Source organism: Lipotes vexillifer, unplaced genomic scaffold (assembly GCF_000442215.2).
Source record: "Lipotes vexillifer unplaced genomic scaffold, Lipotes_vexillifer_v1.1 scaffold384, whole genome shotgun sequence".
NCBI lineage: Eukaryota > Metazoa > Chordata > Mammalia > Artiodactyla > Lipotidae > Lipotes > Lipotes vexillifer.
In genome coordinates, this window is record NW_006793498.1 from 3,616,063 (window position 1) to 3,636,386 (window position 20,324).

Consider the following 20,324-nt stretch of genomic DNA (forward strand, 5'->3'; position numbering starts at 1 on the left):
TGAACCCATATGGACCTGCTGCTTTATGTTTTGAAAGGTTATTAATTGTTGATTCAATTTCTTTAGTAGATATAAGTCTGTTCAGATTGTCTGTTCTTGATGTGTGAGTTTTGGCAGATTGTCTCTCTCAAGTAACTAGTCCATTTCATGTAGGTTATCAAATTTGTGGGCATAGCATTATTCATAGTATTCCTTTATTATCCTTTAAATGTCCTTGGAATCTGTAATGATGTCTCTTCTTTTGTTTCTGATATTGGTAATTTTTGTTTTCTCTCTGTTTTTCTTAACCTGCGTAGAAACTTGATCTTTTCAAAGAACTGGCTTTTGGTTTTGTTGGTTTTTCTCTGTTGATTTCCTGTTTTCAGTTTCATTGATTTCTGCTCTAATTTTTGTTATTTTTCTTCAGCTTACTTTAGATTTCAGTTGCTCTTGTTTTTCAAGTTTTCTAAGGTGGAAACTTAGATTATTGATTTTAGAGCTTTCTTCATTTCTACTATATGAATTCAGTGCTGTAAATTTTTCTCTAAACACTGCTTTCACTGCATCCCACAAATATTGATAAATTGTATTTTATTTTCATTTAGTTTGAAATATTTAAAAATTTCTCTTGAGATTTCTTCTTTGACCCATGTGTTAAGTAGAAGTGTGTTTTTAATCTCCACATATTTTGGGATTTTCCAGCTATCTTTCCATTATTAATTTCCAGTTTAATTCCATTGTGATCTGAGATTAGACATTATATGATTTTTGTTCTTTTAAAAGTGTGTTTTATGGCCCATAATATGGTCCAGAATGTTCCGTGTGAGCTTGAGAAGAATGTGTTTTCTACTGTCATCAGATGAAGTAGTCTGTCGATGTGAGTTTTATCCAGTAGATTGAAGGTGCTTTTGATTTCAGCTGTGTTCCTGCTAATTTTCTCCCTCCTGGATCTGTACATTTCTGATAGAGGGGTGTTAAAGTCTCCAAATGTATTAGTGGATCAGGTATATATCCTTGCAGTAATATCAGTTTTTACTTCATATATTTTGACACTGTTGTTAGATGCATATATACTAAGGATTGTTATGTCTTTTTGAAGAATTGTCCCCTTTATCATTATGTAATGCCCTTTTGTCCTTGCTAACTTTCCTTATTCTGAAGTCTGCCTGTCTGAAATTAACATATCTACTCCCACTCTCTTTAGCATAGTGTATATTTCTCCATTCCCTTCCTTTTAATTTATATGTGTCTTTATTTTTATAGTTGGTTTCTCATAGACAACATATAGCTAGCTGGGTCTTGTTTTTTGATCCACTCTGACAATCTGTGTTTTAATTGGTGTGTTTAGTCTGTTGATGTTTAAAGTAATTATTGATACAGTTGTATTAATATCTACTGTAATTGTTACTGTTTTCTATTTGTTATACCATTGTTCTTTGTTCCTATTTTTTGTCTTCCACTGTTTTTGTGCCTTTTATGGTTTGAATTGAGCATTTTATACTATTACATGTTCTCTCCTTTCTTAACATATCAATTATACTTGTTATTTTTACTTTTTTAGTGGTTGCCCTAGAGTTTGCAATTACATTTACGATTAATTCAAGTCTACTTTCAAATAGTACTATTAGCACTTCACAGGTAGTCCAAGTACCTTATAATAACAAAATATTCCAAATTCTTTGCTCTGGAATATCTTAAGTGGTATGAGGATTTTCTGCTCTTGAAAGGTTTGGTAGAATTCCTATGTGAAACCACCTGAGTCTGGTACTGTTTTATGAAGAAGTTCTGTAAGTAATTTATTTTTCCAGTGGAAATTAGTAGACTTTTGACTTTAAGTCAGTTTTGTTCATTTTCTTTCTAGAATATTATGTACTTTGTCTAGGTTTTTAAACTAGTTTGCATAGAGTTGTGCAAGGAAATCACGTTTTTCTGTTTTCTCTGTTCTAATGGCTACTTTCACATTGTCATATAGGATTTTGAATACTTGTGCGTTTTCCCTTTTTTCTTCATTAGTTTAGTCAGTGGTTTATTTGCATCAGCTTTTGGACTTATATATTAGTTCTTTCTCTTTTCAACACATTTATTTCTCTTTATTAATTCCCTCAGTTTATTGTATTCCTTTTCTTTTTTGAATTGGTGGAATATTTATTTATTTTCATATACACACACGTATTTAATGCTATAAGCATTTTTCTGATAACTGCTTTAGCTGAATTCCATGGATCTCATATATCATGCTTTCATTGTCATTATTTTTAAGGAATTCTCATCTTTAGGTTTGTATTTCACCTGTGGTCCAATAATTGCTTAATGGCATGTTAAAATTTTTCAGATTGAAGAGGCTTTTTGTTTTATATGTGTATTCTTTTGATTTTTTTAAAAAATAACTTCTATATTATTGCTTTTTGTATTTCTTTTTCTCAGATTTGATAAGATTTTCTTTGTGGCCTAAGATATGGTCAGTTTTTCTGAATTTTCTGTATATGCTTAAAAAGAAGGTATATTTTCTGTTTTTTGGCTTTCAGGTTCTAAAGTATATCTGAAACATCTGTTGTTTTGATCTCCTGTAGTTTTCATATCTTTGTCTACTTGGTCTATCTTGGTTTGAGAATGTCTATAAAGTATCTTGTTAGTAGTATGCTTTTGTCTATTTCACTCCCCATCTCCTGTAGCTGTGCTCTTCAGTGCTGTATTAGTCGGTACATAGATACGGAAATATTAATAATTGTTCTCTCTTCATTGTAATTTTTAAAATATGGTGCTTGGAGATGACCTGACTTTTGTTATCTGTTGGCTGTTTTTTGAAGTTTATAATCTTTTTGTTTATTTGTGACTCTGCTTATTCTGAGATGAGCTAGTATAATTTTTGTGACCACTTCATAAAAGAAAATCTGATAACCCTATTAGGGGATTTTTCTTCAGTATAGTATAAACAAAATAAACTACAGTTTCCTTAGTGTAGATCTAAGTTTCTTTACCATCTGTGTTTTTATAGTGTTGAAAGGATCTGAAATTGCACATCTGTGAATCATTTTAAAATTTCAAAATGTCAGTTATATCTGTCCTAAAAGCTATATACTGAGCTAAGTGGTTGGGCTAATATTCAGGCCAAAAAACCACGATAAGCATTGTTCATTATTTAAAAGTTTTTAGCCTTGATCGGAAGTGTCCAGTTGAAAAGTTTTGAAAACATTAAGGTGAGAACCATAATCTTTTAAAAATTAATAATAGCTTTTTGAATTGTTAATAGCTTTGATATAATATGTGATAGTAAATGACAGAAGAAAACTTTGGATTAACATTAACTTTAACTCGAGCTGCTGGAAGAAGGGTTTGACGTGCTTTCTCAAGAACGTAAACAGCAGCAAAACAAAGACAGAGTTGAAACCAAGGATTGAGCAGCAAGTGTGAAAGCCGGTAGTGACTTTAAGACTTTTACAGGTATTAGAGCTGGTCAGACACTAAGCCTTGGGCCCATCTTTGAAGAGAGAACTGGTGACTTGGAAGATGGAGTTGAAGAATTTATCCAGAATGCAGCACATAAAAACAACGTTATAGAAAATATTGAAGAGGTTCACAAATGTGGAGGAAAAACTTAGAAAACCTAATGTACTTCTAATTGGAATCCCAGGAAAAAAGTAGAAAATGGGAAAGGCAGTATTAAAAGAAATAGTGGCTGAGAATTTTCCATTATTGATGAGCTATAAGCCTGCAGGAAGCACAATACATATCAAGTAGATTTTATATCATAACTGCAAAACATGAGAGGTGTAGAGAGAATATTGGAAAACCCAGAGATAAAAGGCAGATCTTTCTACAAAGGAGCGATAGACTGATACCATCAGTAACAATAATGGAAGCCAAAATACAGTGGAATGATATTTTCAAAGCTGAAGTGAATGTATGAACCTGTAGTTATGAGCCCAGCAAAACTGCTTTTCAAGAATGAGGATATAATAAAGAAGCTTTCTGGTAAAACTTAGAGTGTTGACTACCAGGAGACCTTCATTACTCAGAGAATGTCTAAAAGGATATACATCAGGACGATGGAAAATGACCTTAGAAGGCAGGTCCAAAATGCAACAGTAAAGGTGAACAGAGAAAACGTTTACTAGGTCGGAAAGTGTCTTTTTTTTATGGCCTATGCAGTTGTCAGAAGTGTGGCATTGTACTCTGAGGAGGTGAAGTGTAGTACCAAAGGTATAGTATAAGTTACTTTGAACCCCCCAGAATCCATTCGGTTGTTTTCATTTTGAAGCTGCATTTTGGTTTGGGGAGTTGACCCCAGATTCACTGCTAGACCCTCATTAGTCTAGTCTAGTCATAATAATCCCATTCTCCTTGCTAATTCTGTTGATTCAGGAACCAGGCCTAATTCATTTAGCCTGTGGCTATTATCTTGCTATCAGTTATTGATTCAGATGTGGCCATGTGACTGAAGTTGGCCTACTCAGACTGAAAGAAAAAATTCTTATTTTGTGATTGGAGAGAAGCACACACTGGGTGAACCTAGATTGCTTGTCATCATGGTAAAAGAAATATGCCTTAATGTGAAGTCAACAGTAGGAACAGCAGAGCTGTAAGAAAGGAAAAAAACAACAAGAAAATTTGGTCTCCAGTGATTTCACTGTGTTACTACATCACCCAGCGCTGAAGTTTACCCTATTTCTAGACTTCATTTTATGTGAGATTATAATTTAAATTTATATAGCTTATAAGATTATAGTTTCTTATTTAAATTCTACCCCAAACTCCCCCCCCCAAAACAAGTTCATTAATGCAAGAATAATTTCAGTTCTATACTAGGAGAGGTGGAAGCTATATGCTCTATGCTGCTCTGGCAGGACTAGGTTAATTTTAGTTATCATGTTTTATTGAAGCAACAATGGCAAAGTAGTGTGCCCAGAGAAGATGACAGAGTAGTGAAGGGTATGAAAATTGTTAAATGTTCATGTATGATCAGTGTGTAGAGTATCTTTGGCCTGATATAAGAAGATATTGAAGAGATTTAGTGACAGTGTTGAAATATTTAAGTAGCTATCATGTGGAAGAATTATTAGATTTGTTTTGCACGATTCTAGAGGTCAGAACTAGTTCCAATCAATAGAAATTCTGGAGAGGTATACAAGAGTTGTGATCAGTATAAGAAATAATTTTCTAATATTTAGAACTTTCTGAAAATGGGAGCAAAGAATGCAACAGTGGAGAGCTATCAATGGAGACCTTGGGAGTAAATCTTTTTTTCCGTGAAATTATTCTATTAGAGGACTTCTATAACTGTACAATATTTAGGAAAAAAATTTCAGCATGGGGTAGGAAATTGAATTATATTACTTCAAAGACCCCTAACATTTTATTATTGTGGTTGCTGATCCAGTTAATATTGGTTTTCAATTCTTTTTGCCTCAACACTTCTTTTTAGATCGTATTCTTGGTAATGCCGCCTTACTAGCTAAAAATAAAATTTATAATAAATATAATCTGTCCATACATATAATGTTTAAGAAATAAATGTGAGTGTAATATAAAGTAGAAATAAAGTGAAAGTAAAGTTCACAATTATTTATTGCATTGCTGAAATGTAAGAGACTTTTAAAACCAAACATTTTTCCTAAGTTAGGCATAGACTTATTTGGCAGCAAAACCTGATTTTAGTTGATATGAAGCTTATTATACAGTCTTTACCCAGTTGGTGAATTCATGTTTTGCTGCAAAAATATCAGTATATTTGATTATAGGTTGTTGCTCCAGACCCTACTGGCGTTGTTACTTAATATATTTTGAAATTCAAATAATTCTGACTTCATAAAATATCTCATCCCATGGGTACTGGCTAAAATATTGCGGTTCTTCAACAAGTATTTCAACATGTACATGTTCCAGAATGATTAATTTAGAATACGTAATAATCAAACGGTTGTACCCCTAATTAATATGTTTGCATATAAGAGCAGTAAGATGATAGTCCATTCTATTCAAGAAATTACAGGAAGGTGAAAGAGCAGACCATGCTGTACTACATGAGACAAGTAATACCAGACCCTTTATATTTGAATATGATCAGAGAAAGAGGGAAATAATCTTATTTTACAAGGAATAACATGCCTAAACAAGTTATACACTATTGAAGTGGAAAAATGAGGAAATACAACATTTAAAAAAATGACCTAAGCCTTAGGTGTTATCAAAATAATTTCCTCTATTATGATTTGAGGTGGGATAGTGACAAAGTATTAGGAAAAAACATATCTCCTAACTTGAAATTCCACCACATATTGAAGCCTGCATTCAATCTCTAGTACTTAATAATAGAAGTTATATGTGATCTCTGGGGGCAGTATTAGAGTCATATTGGAAAACAATAGGTAATACAAAAATTATATAATTTCAATATGTAGGGTAAATATTATGAAATACATAAATTATTAATGAAATTTATTGAGATTATTATATCTGTTTCTAAATCTGTTAAAAATATTGTTACAAACTTGCAGATTATTTTGTTTTCTGGTACCAGAATTACTGCTCTGAAACCCTTTTCAACTACATTTGTAGTTGGTATTACAACTACATATAGACAAATATAGTCTGATACCTTATAGACAGAAAAACCCAGAATATATTATTCAGTAATTTGGAGATAACTTTCTATGAAAATTTTTTGATATAGCACATACTAATGTATATTTATAGTGGGTGTAATCTACAGAACATTCAAAAGTTACCTGGGATATAGAATAGCTCTTCATAGATATTCCACAAAATGTGTTTTAAGAATAAAAATAGATTGTGTTCCTTTTTCTCCTTTGTCTTATGTACAAATAGGAGTGCATTTCTTTTTTCTTTCTCTTTTTTTGACCTCTTACCGTTTTGTCATGGCTGATACAATTATATAATCTTTTAATGATATTTGTCAGCCTCTGTTGTCGTACCAGCAACTATATATGTCATTTAGCAGTAATACTTACAACATGACTTCATACCTAAATAAGTAAAATTTAGGGGCAGTTATATGCTAGAGTTCTTTAAAAAGAAGACAAAGAGAAATTAATTTGTGTTTTAAGCAGCCAAATTTTATGTCTGGTAATGCCCAGAAAGAACTCTCAGCACTTAATGTCCTTGTGTGTTAGTGTCTTTCATAGTCAGGATTTAGTGTTAATAAAAGTGAGACATGGTGGGGGGAAGATAACAATTCCATGACGCTGGTTATTTTCTTACCACTTAGTAAAATGTGGTTTAGAGTCTTCATCTTATGTAACAGGATATTTACGAGCTGAATCCCTGTTGTCCTGCTTTGTCTATATAGGCTACTGTTAAACCTGGAATAAAATGTAAAACTTTTTGTTTTTTAGCTGAAATGTAAAGGTAACTTTTCTAACTATTTTAGTTACCATTTTGGTTTCATCAAAATAGGGAAAATCTCCCCTTTTAAAGCATTTATAAAATTATTAGATGAGTTTGGATTTATCTTTAGGTGTAGGTAAATGCTTTTACGTTAGTATATGACAAGTCTTAGATCAGCAATTATATTTGAAAATCTACTGTGAACGGTGTAACCTTTTTAAAGTCATTTTAAAATATAGTCACTTACAATTCCTCCAGTTGTACTTTATCCGTTTTAAACTTTACCCCTGTAATTTTCACGTAGAAACTGAGTATGTAGTATACTACCAAATGCTTATTATTCAGTTTTCGTTGTATCTTTTAAAATCTTAGTTACTTCAAACATTTACCAAGTTGCCGTTCTTTAGTAAAATAGATAATAGTACAGTCTTTTCATCGTGATACTCTAGAACGTGTTACTTCCTCTACTTAGTGGATGCGTAATTATTTGCAAGACTGATTCTTTAATGAAACAAAGATGAAGTTAGAAATATTCGGTATTATAGTAACTACCTCATGTAGTTTTTATAAATATAATAACCCATATGTATGTATGTACTTTTTAGAAAGAATCTTCAAGAGGGAGACATAGGGAAAAGGAAGACATAAAAATCACTAAGGAGAGAACTCCAGAAAGTGAAGAAGAAAATGTAGAATGGGAAACTAATAGAGATGGTGAGTTTCAAAAAATCTTTGTTTATATAGTCAATTTATTGATTATTCACTTTGTAGACTTCCTGTGGGCTTCAGAACACTTTCCAGGGCTTCCCTGGTGGCGCAGTGGTTGAGAGTCCGCCTGCTGATGCAGGGGATGTGGGTTCGTGCCCCGGTCCGGGAAGATCCCACATGCCGTGGAGCGGCTGGGCCCGTGAGCCGTGGCCGCTGAGCCTGTGCGTCCGGAGCCTGTGCTCCAGAATGGGAGAGGCCACAACAGTGAGAGGCTCGCATACCACAAAAAAAATAAATAAATAAATAAAGGTTTATCAACTCTTCATTCTATGATTATTTAAAAAAAAAAAAAAAAAAACACTTTCCAGCTATAGTTTCAGAATTGTCTAATCGACTTGTGTCTATCTTACTGAGCTATAAGGCAGAAAATGGCATGTAGTAGCAGAACAAAAGCAGAGAAAGCTATTCTCCCTAGAACTTAGTGTACAGCATCACAGTCCTTTGGAATTTTATTACATTTGTAAATCTTTAAGTTCCTCAGTACCAAGATTTAAAAGAATCTAAATTTATGTTTATTGTTTTGCATTAAATATTAAAAGTGAGATTCTTAAACCTTAAAGACCTAGGAAAATTATTTCTAAAACATTGTTGGATTTCATCTTTCAAGAAATTGAAATCAGATGATAATTGAGACCTGGAATTTGTTCATAAGAAATTAGCAAAATTATTTTTGAGTCATTGTCTTTAATAAGTAAGCATTTACTTTCCACACCATGAATGTTCTCTCTTCTCTACTTCTGTGATCTTCTGGAATGTGAGCACTGTAGCCTCACACTACCAAATACAGAGAAGGGGAACTCACATTTGTTGAATGTGTTGGGTGTACAGGGCATGTTAATATAACATATGATTACCTCATTAAATCAGTAGCTTTGTTACTCTACTTATAGATGATAAAACTAAAGAGTTTAAGGATGTTAGCAACTTCCTCATCAGATAGCTGAAAACTTAAACCAGGGGCTAGAAAATTATAGCTTGTGGGCCTGCCACCAGTTTTTGCAATAAAGTTTTATTGGAGAACAGCCATGTCTTTGGTTACATATTTTCTGTGGCTGCTTTTGAGCTACAATAGATGAGTTGAGTACTATGACAGCCAAGAGCCTGCAAGCCTAAAATGTTTACTACTATATTTAAGAACTATCTCTGAAAACTTACTAATACTTGAAAAGTACCTTAAATGGCTGTCCAGTAATTTAAACATCAGTACTTTTTAAGGAAATCCATTCCATCTTTATACAGTATTGTCTGTTAAAACGTTGCTTCTAAAAACAAGTAGGAAACTTCTCTATGATTACTTCATGGGACTTCATAAATAAATCTAATACCTCCTACAAAATAGCAGTAAATAAAATATTACAAGCCTTAACTGTTCAAGGATGAATGGCTAACTTTTCCTAAATTCTAAGGGATTAACTCTTAACACACTCAACATTTTTTTTCATTTTAATTATTTTTGTATAAAATACATTCTGAAATATATTGGCTGCTTATTTTTCAAAATAGAAACTTCTATTCCCATTACAATAATGCATGCTAATTGTTGAACATTTTAAAGGTTCAGAAAAGCGTAAGTTAGTTTGCTCCTTTTCTTTATAGTAGCTCTTTCAAGCCCTCTCCTTAAATCTCAACCTTCCAGCCCCTTTCTCCTGCTTGCTATTTACAACACAGAGATGATGGAATTCTTTTTTTTTTTTTTTTTTGTGATACGCGGGCCTCTCACTGTTGTGGCCTCTCCCGTTGCGGAGCACAGGCACCGGACGCGCAGGCTCAGTGGCCATGGCTCATGGGCCCAGCTCCTCCGCGGGCATGTGGGATCTTCCCAGACTGGGGCACGAACCTGCGTCCCCTGCATCGGCAGGCGGACTCTCAACCACTGTGCCACCAGGGAAGCCTTCTTTATCCACAAACTCTTTTCAACTTCCTGCCACCACACCTATAAACTAGTCTTTCATTCACATCTAAACTTTTTTACTTCCCTCTTTTTCTTTACAAGGGGCCTCCCTCCTGCTGCATAAGGTTATAGTCTCCTGATTTCCTCCCACCTCTGCAGTCTTGTTCATTTATTTTGCCTTCTCTTTTACAGCTTTAACATCCATCTTGGCACATTTTCTCTTTTCCCCATATTATTTAGAGCCATCACCCTGCTTATTCCCACTTTACAACCAAATTCTTTTTCCCCTCATATTTATTCACTCTTCTGACCCTTGTCTTCACTAAAACTGTTCTTTAGGGTCACAATAACCTCCTCTTTGCTAAATAAAAGGAGACATACTTGTCTCCTTCTTCTGTAACCTTTCTGCGGCATGTGACACATCCCAGAGCCTCTGTCTTCTTGAAACACTTTCCCCTTGGCTTCCATCTATCATTTGTCAGGTTTTCTGTTCTCCTGTTGAAGCCCTTTGGTCTTACATAGAGGCTCCTTGTATGCTGTCCATCCCTTAAATGTTGATTCCCAAGGCTTCGCTCAGACTATCATCTTTAAAAAACGAAAGTGATTTTATTACAAGAGGCTTTTATATGTGAAATTCTTTTAAAAGGTGAGTAAATGTCTCTTATAGTAGTTTTACATACAAAATACATTGCTGTTCCTTACTCTTTCTCTTGAGGTTCTGATTGTTGTGTATCTCTGTGGTTTTTCTGTTTTAAGGAATATTGAAGCATGGAGTTAGACTGAGCTCATTTAATATATTTACCTTCTGCATTTTCAGTCTGAAGTGAATAGCAATTTTAGCTAGACTCAGAAGAAGTTGATCTGTATGAGTAATTGTCAAACTTTTAGGTCTCAGGACACTTTTTTACTCCTTTTATAGACCCCAAAGAACTTTTGTTTTGTGGATTATCTGTTTCAGTAGTCTCCATATTAGAAATTGGTTCTGAGAACATTTTAAAATATTTATTAATTTATTTAACAATGACAGCAGTAAACCTAACATATACTTTTATGGAAAATAGCTATGCTTTGCAAAGCAAAAATAGAAATTGGAGGAGGTGGCAATGTTTTATATGTTTTTGCACATTTTGGGGGGTTTTTTGGCTACACCGCTAGGCTTGCGGGATCAGTTCCCCAACCAGGGATTAAACCTGGGCCACAGCAGGAACGCGCCGAATCCTAACCACAAGACCACCAGGAAACTCCCTGAAAATCTTTTTAACTTCTTAAAGTAAACTCTTAACTGGCTTAATGAAAGACCTCCAGATTTTCATATCTGCTTCTGCATTCAATCTGTTACTGATATCACATATCATGTGACTTCTGGAAAACTCCACTATATACTCAAGAGAGAGTGAGTAAACCAGGCAAATAATATAGTATTATAGAAATAGTTTTGATCTCCTGGAACTCTAGAAATTGTCTTGGGAATCCTTAGGAGTCCTCAGACTACTCTTTGAGAACCACTTGTCTCTAGAAGCAGCTTCTAAAATTTTTAGTTGTTTCCCCTTTACCAAGACTTCTTTTTTTCTCATTTTCCATTTTTCTCTCCAGATGAAATCATGCTCCCAGGGCATCATTAACATCTATGTATTAATGACTCCAATATCTGGAGCTCTTAATTGAGGCATCTGCCAACTGGATGTCTCCATCTGAGTCCCATATCTTTTTTTTTTGTTACGCGGGCCTCTCACTGTTGTGGCCTCTCCCGTTGCGGAGCACAGGCTCCGGATGCGCAGGCCCAGTGGCCATGGCTCACGGGCCCAGCCGCTCCGCGGCATGTGGGATCTTCCCAGACCAGGGCACGAACCCGTGTCCCCTGCATCGGCAGGCGGACTCTCAACCGCTGCACCACCAGGGAAGCCCTTGAGTCCCATATCTTAAGGGCACCACTTTCCTACTGGTTTCCCAAAAGCCTGAGAGTCATTGTTTCGTTGTTTTTTTTTTTAATTATCTACTTTATACATATTAGTGTGTATATATCAATCCCAGTCTCCCAATTCATCCCATCCCCGCTTTCCCCCCTTGGTGTCCACACATTTGTCTCTACATCTACGTCTCTATTTCTTCTTGCAAACTGGTTCATCTGTACCATTTTTCTAGATCCACATATAAGCATTAATATATTTTTTTAATATTTGTTTTTCTCTTTCTGACTTACTTCACTCTGTATGACAGTCTCTAGGTCCATCCACATTCCTACAAATGACCCAATTTCATTCCTTTTTATGGCTGAGTAATATTCCATTTTATATATGTTTATCCATTCATCTATCGATGGGCATTTAGGTTGCTTCCATGACCTGGCTATTGTGCTGCAGTGAACACTAGGGTGCATGTGTCTTTTTGAATTATGGTTTATCCATTCATCTGTCTTTGTTTATCCATTCATCTGTTGATGGTCATTTAGGTTGCTTCCATGACCTGGCTGTTGTAAATAGTGCTGCAGTGAACACTGGGGTGCATGTGTCTTTTTGAATTATGGTTTTCTCTAGGTATATGCCCAGTAGTGGGATTGCTGGGTCATATGGTAATTCTATTTTTAGTTTTTTAAGGAACCTCCATACTGTTCTCCATAGTGGCTGTATCAATTTACATTCCCACCAACAGTGCAAGAGGATTCCCTTTTCTGAGAGTCATTGTTGATACTACTTTTTCCCCTCAACCCAGACATTTATGGAATTCTGAACATTTCTATCTACTGAATATCTTTCAGAACCATCTGTTTCTCTAAATTACTACTAATATTCTAGTTCTTAAGATATTTGTTGCCTATAAATATTTTTTATTAAATAACCTTCTAACCTCATGTCTTGAGATTAGCCTTGTCTCCTAAATCATTCTTCACTTAAAGGCAGAATACTCTTCACAAAAATTTTTTTTACTGAAGTATAATAGTATGTTCAGAAGAGTGCATGATTCATGTGTACAACTTACTGAATTTTCATGAACAGAACAGCCTTGTATAACCAGCACCCATCAATAAATAGAAAATTATTAGTATCCCATAAGCCCTCTTGTACTCCCTTTCCAGTTACTGCCTCCCAGCCCCCATCTCCCAAAGATAACTGCTGTCCTGATTTTCTGCCACCATGGATTAGTTTTGTCTGTTTTTGAGCTCTATATAAATAGAACCTATAGCATGTACTCTCTGTGCTTAGCTTCTTTTTATTTTTTAATAAATTTATTTATTTAATTTTTGGCTGCGTTGGATCTCTGTTGCTGTGTGCGGGCTTTCTCTAGTTGCGGCGAGTGGGGACTACGTTGCGGCACGCGGGCTTCTCATCATGGTGGTTTCTCTTGTTGCGGAGCACAGGCTCCAGGCACGTGGGCTTCAGCAGTTGTGGCTCGTGGACTCTAGAGCTCAGGCTCAGTAGTTGTGGCGCACGCACGTAGTTGCTCTGCTGCATGTGGGATCTTCCCGGACCAGGGCTCGAACCCGTGTCCCCTGCATTGCCAAGTGGATTCTTAACCACTGCACCACGAGGGAAGTCCCTGCTTAGCTTCTTTTGCTTACAGTATGACTGTGAGATTATTGCGTATGGTTATAGTTCATTAATTCTTACTGGTATATAGTATTTCACTGAATATACCATAATTTCTTCATTCTGTGGATAAACATTTGAGTAATTTCTAGTTTTGGGCTGTTATGAATAAGTTGCTATTACTGTTCCTAATCAGATCTTTGGTAAACATGTACCCATTTCCCTTGAGTTTATGCTTGTGAGTAGGATTGCTGGGCCATGGAGTTTTAGTATGTTCATCTTTAGTGGATAATGTCAAGTCAAAAATGATTCTCCTTTCTCTGTTGTTTTTTGCCTTTCTCATCTTAGCCATTCTGGAGGTGTGTGGTAGTATCTTTTTGTGGATTTAGTGTGCATTTCCCTAATGAGTGATGAAATTGAGAACTTTTTCACATTTTTGGCCATTGTACAACCTGTTTTATAAATTCTATTCTCGACTTTTGCCTACTGTTTTATTGTGTTACTGTTTTTTTAAATTGAGTATTCTTTATATATTCTGAATATGAGATCTTCATCAGATATATGTATTGTAAATACCTCTCTCATTCTCTGAGTTAGAGTGAGCTTTTAAAAGAATAAATTGGTTCATTTCATTCCTCTATTAAAAATTCTCTGATTTCCCATTGCCTTGAGGATCAAGTACAAATTCTTTTGTACCTACAAAACTTTTCATTATCTGACTGCTTTCTGTGTTTCCAGCTCCCCACTCCCAAGTCTTTGTTTTTATTTGGTTCCCTAAATTTATCATATTTGTTTACCATAAGGACCAGTGCAGTAATATAAAAAGCAAAAGTATCATTTCAGTAGAGGAGAAAATGGATGAACATATTTTGGCAATCTTGGTGGTACGTACATCCTCCTAAAATAAAGCATAAAATCCAGAAGCTATAAAAGATTTGATTATATAAGGATTCAAAATTTTTTGTGAAACTAAACACACAAGTGATCTGTTAAAAATAGATCACTGTAAGAAAGTATTTGACATGTGTAATGTGTACCATATAATAAAAGCACTGTATAAACCTATAATGAAGTTCCACAAATATATAAGAAAAAGATAGTCCAGTTGGAAAATAGGGAAAAGAAACAAAAATTGTTTATGAAATTCATAGAGGAAGTAGAAATGGACAATAAATGCTCAGCCTTACTACAGGGAAATGCCAGTGGAAATAGAGAGAGCATTCTTCACCCATCAGATTGGCAGAAATGAAAACTACTAGTATTATCAAGTGGAAGTTTACATTGGTAAAGCTGTTTTGGAGTATAATTTGGTAATATTAAAAATAAAAATCATACTTACCTTTTGTCCAGCAAATCTAGTTTGTTCTAAAAAAATACTTGCTCCTGTGAACTAAGGTAGGTATCAAAGTGTTCATTGAAGTCTTGTTTATGATAGCAAACTATTGAAAACAAAGTAAATGTCAGAAGGAAAATGGTTAAACTATGATATGTTCATATCATGAAATGCTTTGCAGATGTTAAAATGAAGGTGTTTTACCTTTGTGTATGACATGGAAAAATCTTCCTATGGGGCAGTGTGTGTAGAAGAGTATAAATATAAAGGCTTATTTTTATATATGTTGAATATGGTTACTTGCATACAGTAGATTGCTGGAAGTAAAATTGTCATGTTAAAGGGTATGAATGTTCTTAAAGCTTTTACCCATACTGCCAAATTATTTTCCAGGCTAGAAATATTAGTTTACATTGCTACCTACCTCCAAAGAATGAACATGCCTGTTATCTTTGCCTTTGCCAGTACCAAATATTATAATTAGGGAAAAAAATGGCTCTTTAATACATGAAAAAGGCTTATTTATATATCATTTGCGTTTCTTTTTGTGTTTATATCTGTTCATGTCCTTTGCCCATTCCTTTAATTAGTAAGAGTTGTTTATATATAAAGAATGTCAACCTTATGTACTGGATGTATTTTTGTTAACATATTCTTAAAAAATCTCTGCCTGTTAAATGTGCCATTCTGATTATATTTAATATTTTCCTGATGACTTATAACAGCTGATTCATATAGATGATTGTAAGGTAACTGTAATGATGACCTTAAGCTGTAAGATACGAGAGACATTTTCTAAACTTATTAAATGGTTTGACTCCTTTTTTTAAAAAAAATTTTATTGGAGTATAGTTGATTTACAATGTTGTGTTAGTTTCAGGTGTACAGCAAAGTGATTCAGTTATACATATACCTATATCCACTCTTTTTTATTTATTTAGGATTCTTTTCCTATGTAAGCCATTACAGAGTACTGAGTAGAGTTCCCTGTGCTATACAGCAGGTTATTAGTTATCTATTTTATATATAATAGTGTGTATATGTCAGTCCCAATCTCCCAATTTATCCCTCCCCTCCTCAGACTCTATTTTTGAGTCCTCTCCTAATGTTTTGTGCTTTCTGATTTTTCTTTTGTCAGACTATCAGTTGCATTGTGCCTACTTCATAGCCCATCTCTTATAGATTGGGAAAACATCTTGTGTTTGATTATAACAGATATGCATAAAGTTAGAATAAGTAGTTTCTGAGTAAAGACTTGAGAGCTTTCCCTCTAAGCAAAATATATTAGCTATAGTACCTTGACTTCAACATATATTTTAATGGCTCAGGTCTCCCCCTACCCACACTTCTCCCTTGGTTGAGTGGTTAGGGATTAAAGACTGAAAGCCAATTTGTCATTTTTTTACATGTGTTCTGTATGGGTGATATTCCCAGATAGCAGTTTTTAGATGAGCAGAACATTATTGATAATACCTTCAGAAACACTGTAAATCATTCTTCTCAGTTAATTACCCTTTCCTTTGTTTTACCGTTAGTATTTAGTAATGAAATTTTATCTGTTAATAATTTAAGAACACAACAAACCAGATCATCGAACCCTACTATTCACTGATGTAAAGTGTCTCAACGGAGTGTAAAATCGTAACTAGAGTTAGCCACTATTCATTTAATTAACTTCAGTATCTTTAATTATTTTATGTAGTAAAAACTTCATGCCCATAAATATTTAGTAATTGCTTGCTGACTGAAAAGCATGATTTAGTCAGTTATGTATTTACTGAGAAATTATCATCATACACCAATATAAGATGAGTAATCAAGTTTTGTGACACAGATAATAAGATATATAATTACCCTCTTAGTCACCAAGCATGAATGGATAGTTTTCATTCTAATGTATTTACCTGTACATGCCAATGATGTCCGTTTTTTTTGTGCTTTAAGCAATCAAGTAGGACTCCTTATCTTTATTGTTTTTTAGTTCTTCATTTTATTTCTCTACCCCAGGTTAAGAAGTGATGATCTTAGCTAAAAGTATAGCTTGAGAAGGCACCTCAGTTTATAATTGGTCAAGCCCAGTGTGTTCATATGTTAGAATAGAAGTCAGTGAAATTTCCTCCTCCAGGCTTTTGGCATTATTAGCAAATAGGTAGCAGTGCCAGGAGCCTCTGAAGACTACATGTTGTAATGAAATAGTTCTTCACACCACTCTTCCCCCACCCAAACCAACCCTCAGATTCTTTTCCTTGGAAAGGATGAATAGAAATAGATGCATGCTATCAGATCCATTGAAGAGATGGACAGTTCTAGTCTAAGAAACTAGTACAAATCACTTATAATGGAAATGTTATAGATCCTTCAGAAATTAGCTCATGTACACATTAGTATTAAAATTACTTAACTTTATTTTTAGATACAAATTAGTTAGGATATTAATTTTTTAAAAAGCAACAAAACTATGGAAACAGTATTGCACACCTAATGTGACCTTAATTTAATGCTGAGTCTTTAAGAAAATGAAGAAGATAATGAATCATATCATATGCAGCATGAAATATTGAAGGCTTTGGTGCCTTTAATGCTTAGAATTTATAGCTGAGTGTTTTAATTGTACCTTTTTTTTTTTTTTTTGTGATACGCGGGCCTCTCACTGTTGTGGCCTCTCCCGTTACCGAGCACAGGCTCTGGACGTGCAGGCTCAGCGGCCATGGCTCACAGGCCCAGCCGCTCTGCGGCATGTGGGATCTTCCCGGACTGGGGCACAAACCCGTGTCCCCTGCATCGGCAGGCAGACTCTCAACCACTGCGCCACCAGGGAAGCCCTAACTGTATCTTTTAAAAATTCCATCTCCTAACCAAAAACCCAAACAGCCCAAAATCACTTCCAGAAAACCCAGGAACCTTAAAAATGTTTGTTTTCATAAAGAAATTAGCCATATTGATTTTAATTCTTTATAGAAACAGTGTATATTTCTTTTATCTTTTTGAAGTATGTTGTTCTTGTTAAAGAATCTACCATTTTAATTTGTATAAAAAATAGTTGAAAATTTTTCTCTAATTTTTGGTATACATAATTATAATAGTTCCGACAAGTAATGGAATTTTTATTTTAAAGATTCTGACAATGGAGATATTAATTATGATTATGTTCATGAGTTGTCATTGGAAATGAAGCGTCAGAAGATACAGAGGGAATTAATGAAGCTGGAACAAGAAAACATGGAGAAAAGAGAAGAAATTATTATTAAAAAGGAGGTATGCTATTTATTGAAATATGTTAGTAATTAACATCAAAATGAGTATTGATCAGAGAACTCATTAGCTGCTTGCTACATCTTAAGTTGTATTAGGATATCGATACTTCACATATGTTAATTAATCTTCACATTTCTCTATTAGATAAATAGGACATATATTTGTTATTGAATAGATAAACAAAACCGAGTTTCTGTTGCCTGCAGTCACCAGCTAATGTAAAATGGGACTTGAATCTATATACATCTGGTTTTTAGGCCCATGCTATTTCTAGAATACTTGTTTCTTTTTTAAAGAGTAGAAAGATACAATATATTTGAATATAATTTTTTCTGAGGAGATTTTGAAATTTCATAATTTTAGTTTGCTTCATTGATATTAGTGTTATGTTGGGGCAGTTAGTATTGGTTAACAGCCTAGGTTCAGGAGCCAGACTAATATTAATATGTGGTGGCTATCGTAACACTTAATACTTCATCTGAAGTTTGGTATAATTTAAAAACACGTGCTTTGTTGTCTGATTATAACAACCATGATTGGAAGAGTTTCTGAATTGAGTTATTGAATTCTTTTGGAAGGTTTCACCAGAAGTGGTTAGATCAAAGTTATCTCCATCACCTTCTCTAAGAAAATCTAGCAAATCTCCAAAGCGAAAATCAAGCCCTAAGTCATCATCTTCAACTAGCAAGAAAGACAGGAAGATGACTGCAGTATCCTCTCCCTTGCTGGACCAGCAGAGGTCAGTAGGGTGATAAATAGTGCCAGAATGAAATAGCTTTTTCTGAAGTGATATTCAAAAGAATTACTTGGTAGATTACATAAAGATACTTTTAATACATTCAGTATTTAATGTAAACTTTTTTCTTCTAAGAAAAAAGTGTGAAAAGTTTACATTTAAAAGAAAACTATAGAGAACAATAAAGCAAAGGTCTGTGTCACATCTGTATATGCTTCAGAGCTTTTTATTTTTTAAGAAATAAACAGCTATGTTTCTGGTCCTTCCCTCTTGAATTTGTTGTTTATGATACCTATGCATGTGTGTTTATACTTCCATTATATGTATTATCTTACAATATATAGTATAACTTTCATCTATTTAATCTTAATATAGATACAACTTTTCTTCTGTAACTTTTTCACCTAGCATTTTTTTTACATTTATCTATATTGATATATGTAGCTGTAGTTCTTTCATATTAGTATTTATGTATTTATCTACTTTTGTTGAACGCTTAAGTTGATTTCAGGTTTTAGCTATTACAGATTATGCACAATGAACATTCTTCTTGTCTCCTTGTGTACATGATCAAGAGATTAAATTCTTTATAGTATGAAGCAGTATGAATATATTATTTAGAATTATTGTAGTAGTCAATTGAAAGAATAAAGATAGAAATAAATTACATTGAGGGGTTGAGAATAAGGCAGGATATACCTTTTCATTTAATGTCACTGTGGACTATTTAAATTTTATTAAAGGACATACACTAATTTATTATTTAAGAAAAAGGCTAAACTAAAAACCTCTTCCCAGTATTTGACCAGTTGGCAAATGTCTGTTTGAACCCATAATGAAACTCATAGTTGTCTCCTTCTAGTTTTTAGAGACTTTAACCCTATTCTAGATTCCATTTACTTTTTACCTAGTTTATTATATTATCCTACTAACTCTGTTTATCTAGTGTCCATTCTGCCACACATATAAACATTTTCATTCAGCTGCCCTAACCCTTCACTTTACAGATGTTGTGAGAGAAATCTTAAAATAACAATTACAATTAATTTATTATACCATTGAAAAATTTAGTAGTTTTCCATTCTGTTGACTGAAATTCAGATTTTTTAGAATAGCATTCATACTTTGATCTTTCCACTCTTGTCCATATTTTCGTACAGCCTTCTTCCTACACTCATCACCTTCAGTCCGTCAATGTCTAGCTCAAATTCTGTCTTTCCATTAAGTTTTCCCATTTCTCCTTACTGAACATAATTTCTGTTCCCTTTATATATCAGATTTTATTTATACCTCTCACTTAATACTAATTGCTATTTGCATTATATTTTAGCTGTGGCACATATGTTTTACAACCTCAATTAAATTTAAGCTCCTTGAAGATTGCAGTCTTCATGGTTCACTGTTCTATCTCCCTACAGCACCTACTCTGCAAAGAGCTTTGTATTGTAATAAGGGACTCTGTACAGTTGACTTGATTCTCTCCTTTGTGCCTAA

At 34.1% G+C, this 20,324-nt stretch overlaps 1 protein-coding gene across 1 annotated transcript in view; it reads left to right on the forward strand.

Annotated features, from left to right (window-relative positions):
• Positions 1-20,324, forward strand: part of ZC3H13 (zinc finger CCCH-type containing 13) — a 93,727-nt gene that overhangs the window by 20,121 nt on the left and 53,282 nt on the right. The window contains exons 5-7 of the mRNA XM_007466472.1: positions 7,929-8,037; positions 17,955-18,094; positions 18,673-18,833. Of these exons, the coding sequence (XP_007466534.1) occupies positions 7,929-8,037; positions 17,955-18,094; positions 18,673-18,833 (410 nt within the window). The remainder of the gene's footprint in view (positions 1-7,928; positions 8,038-17,954; positions 18,095-18,672; positions 18,834-20,324) is intronic.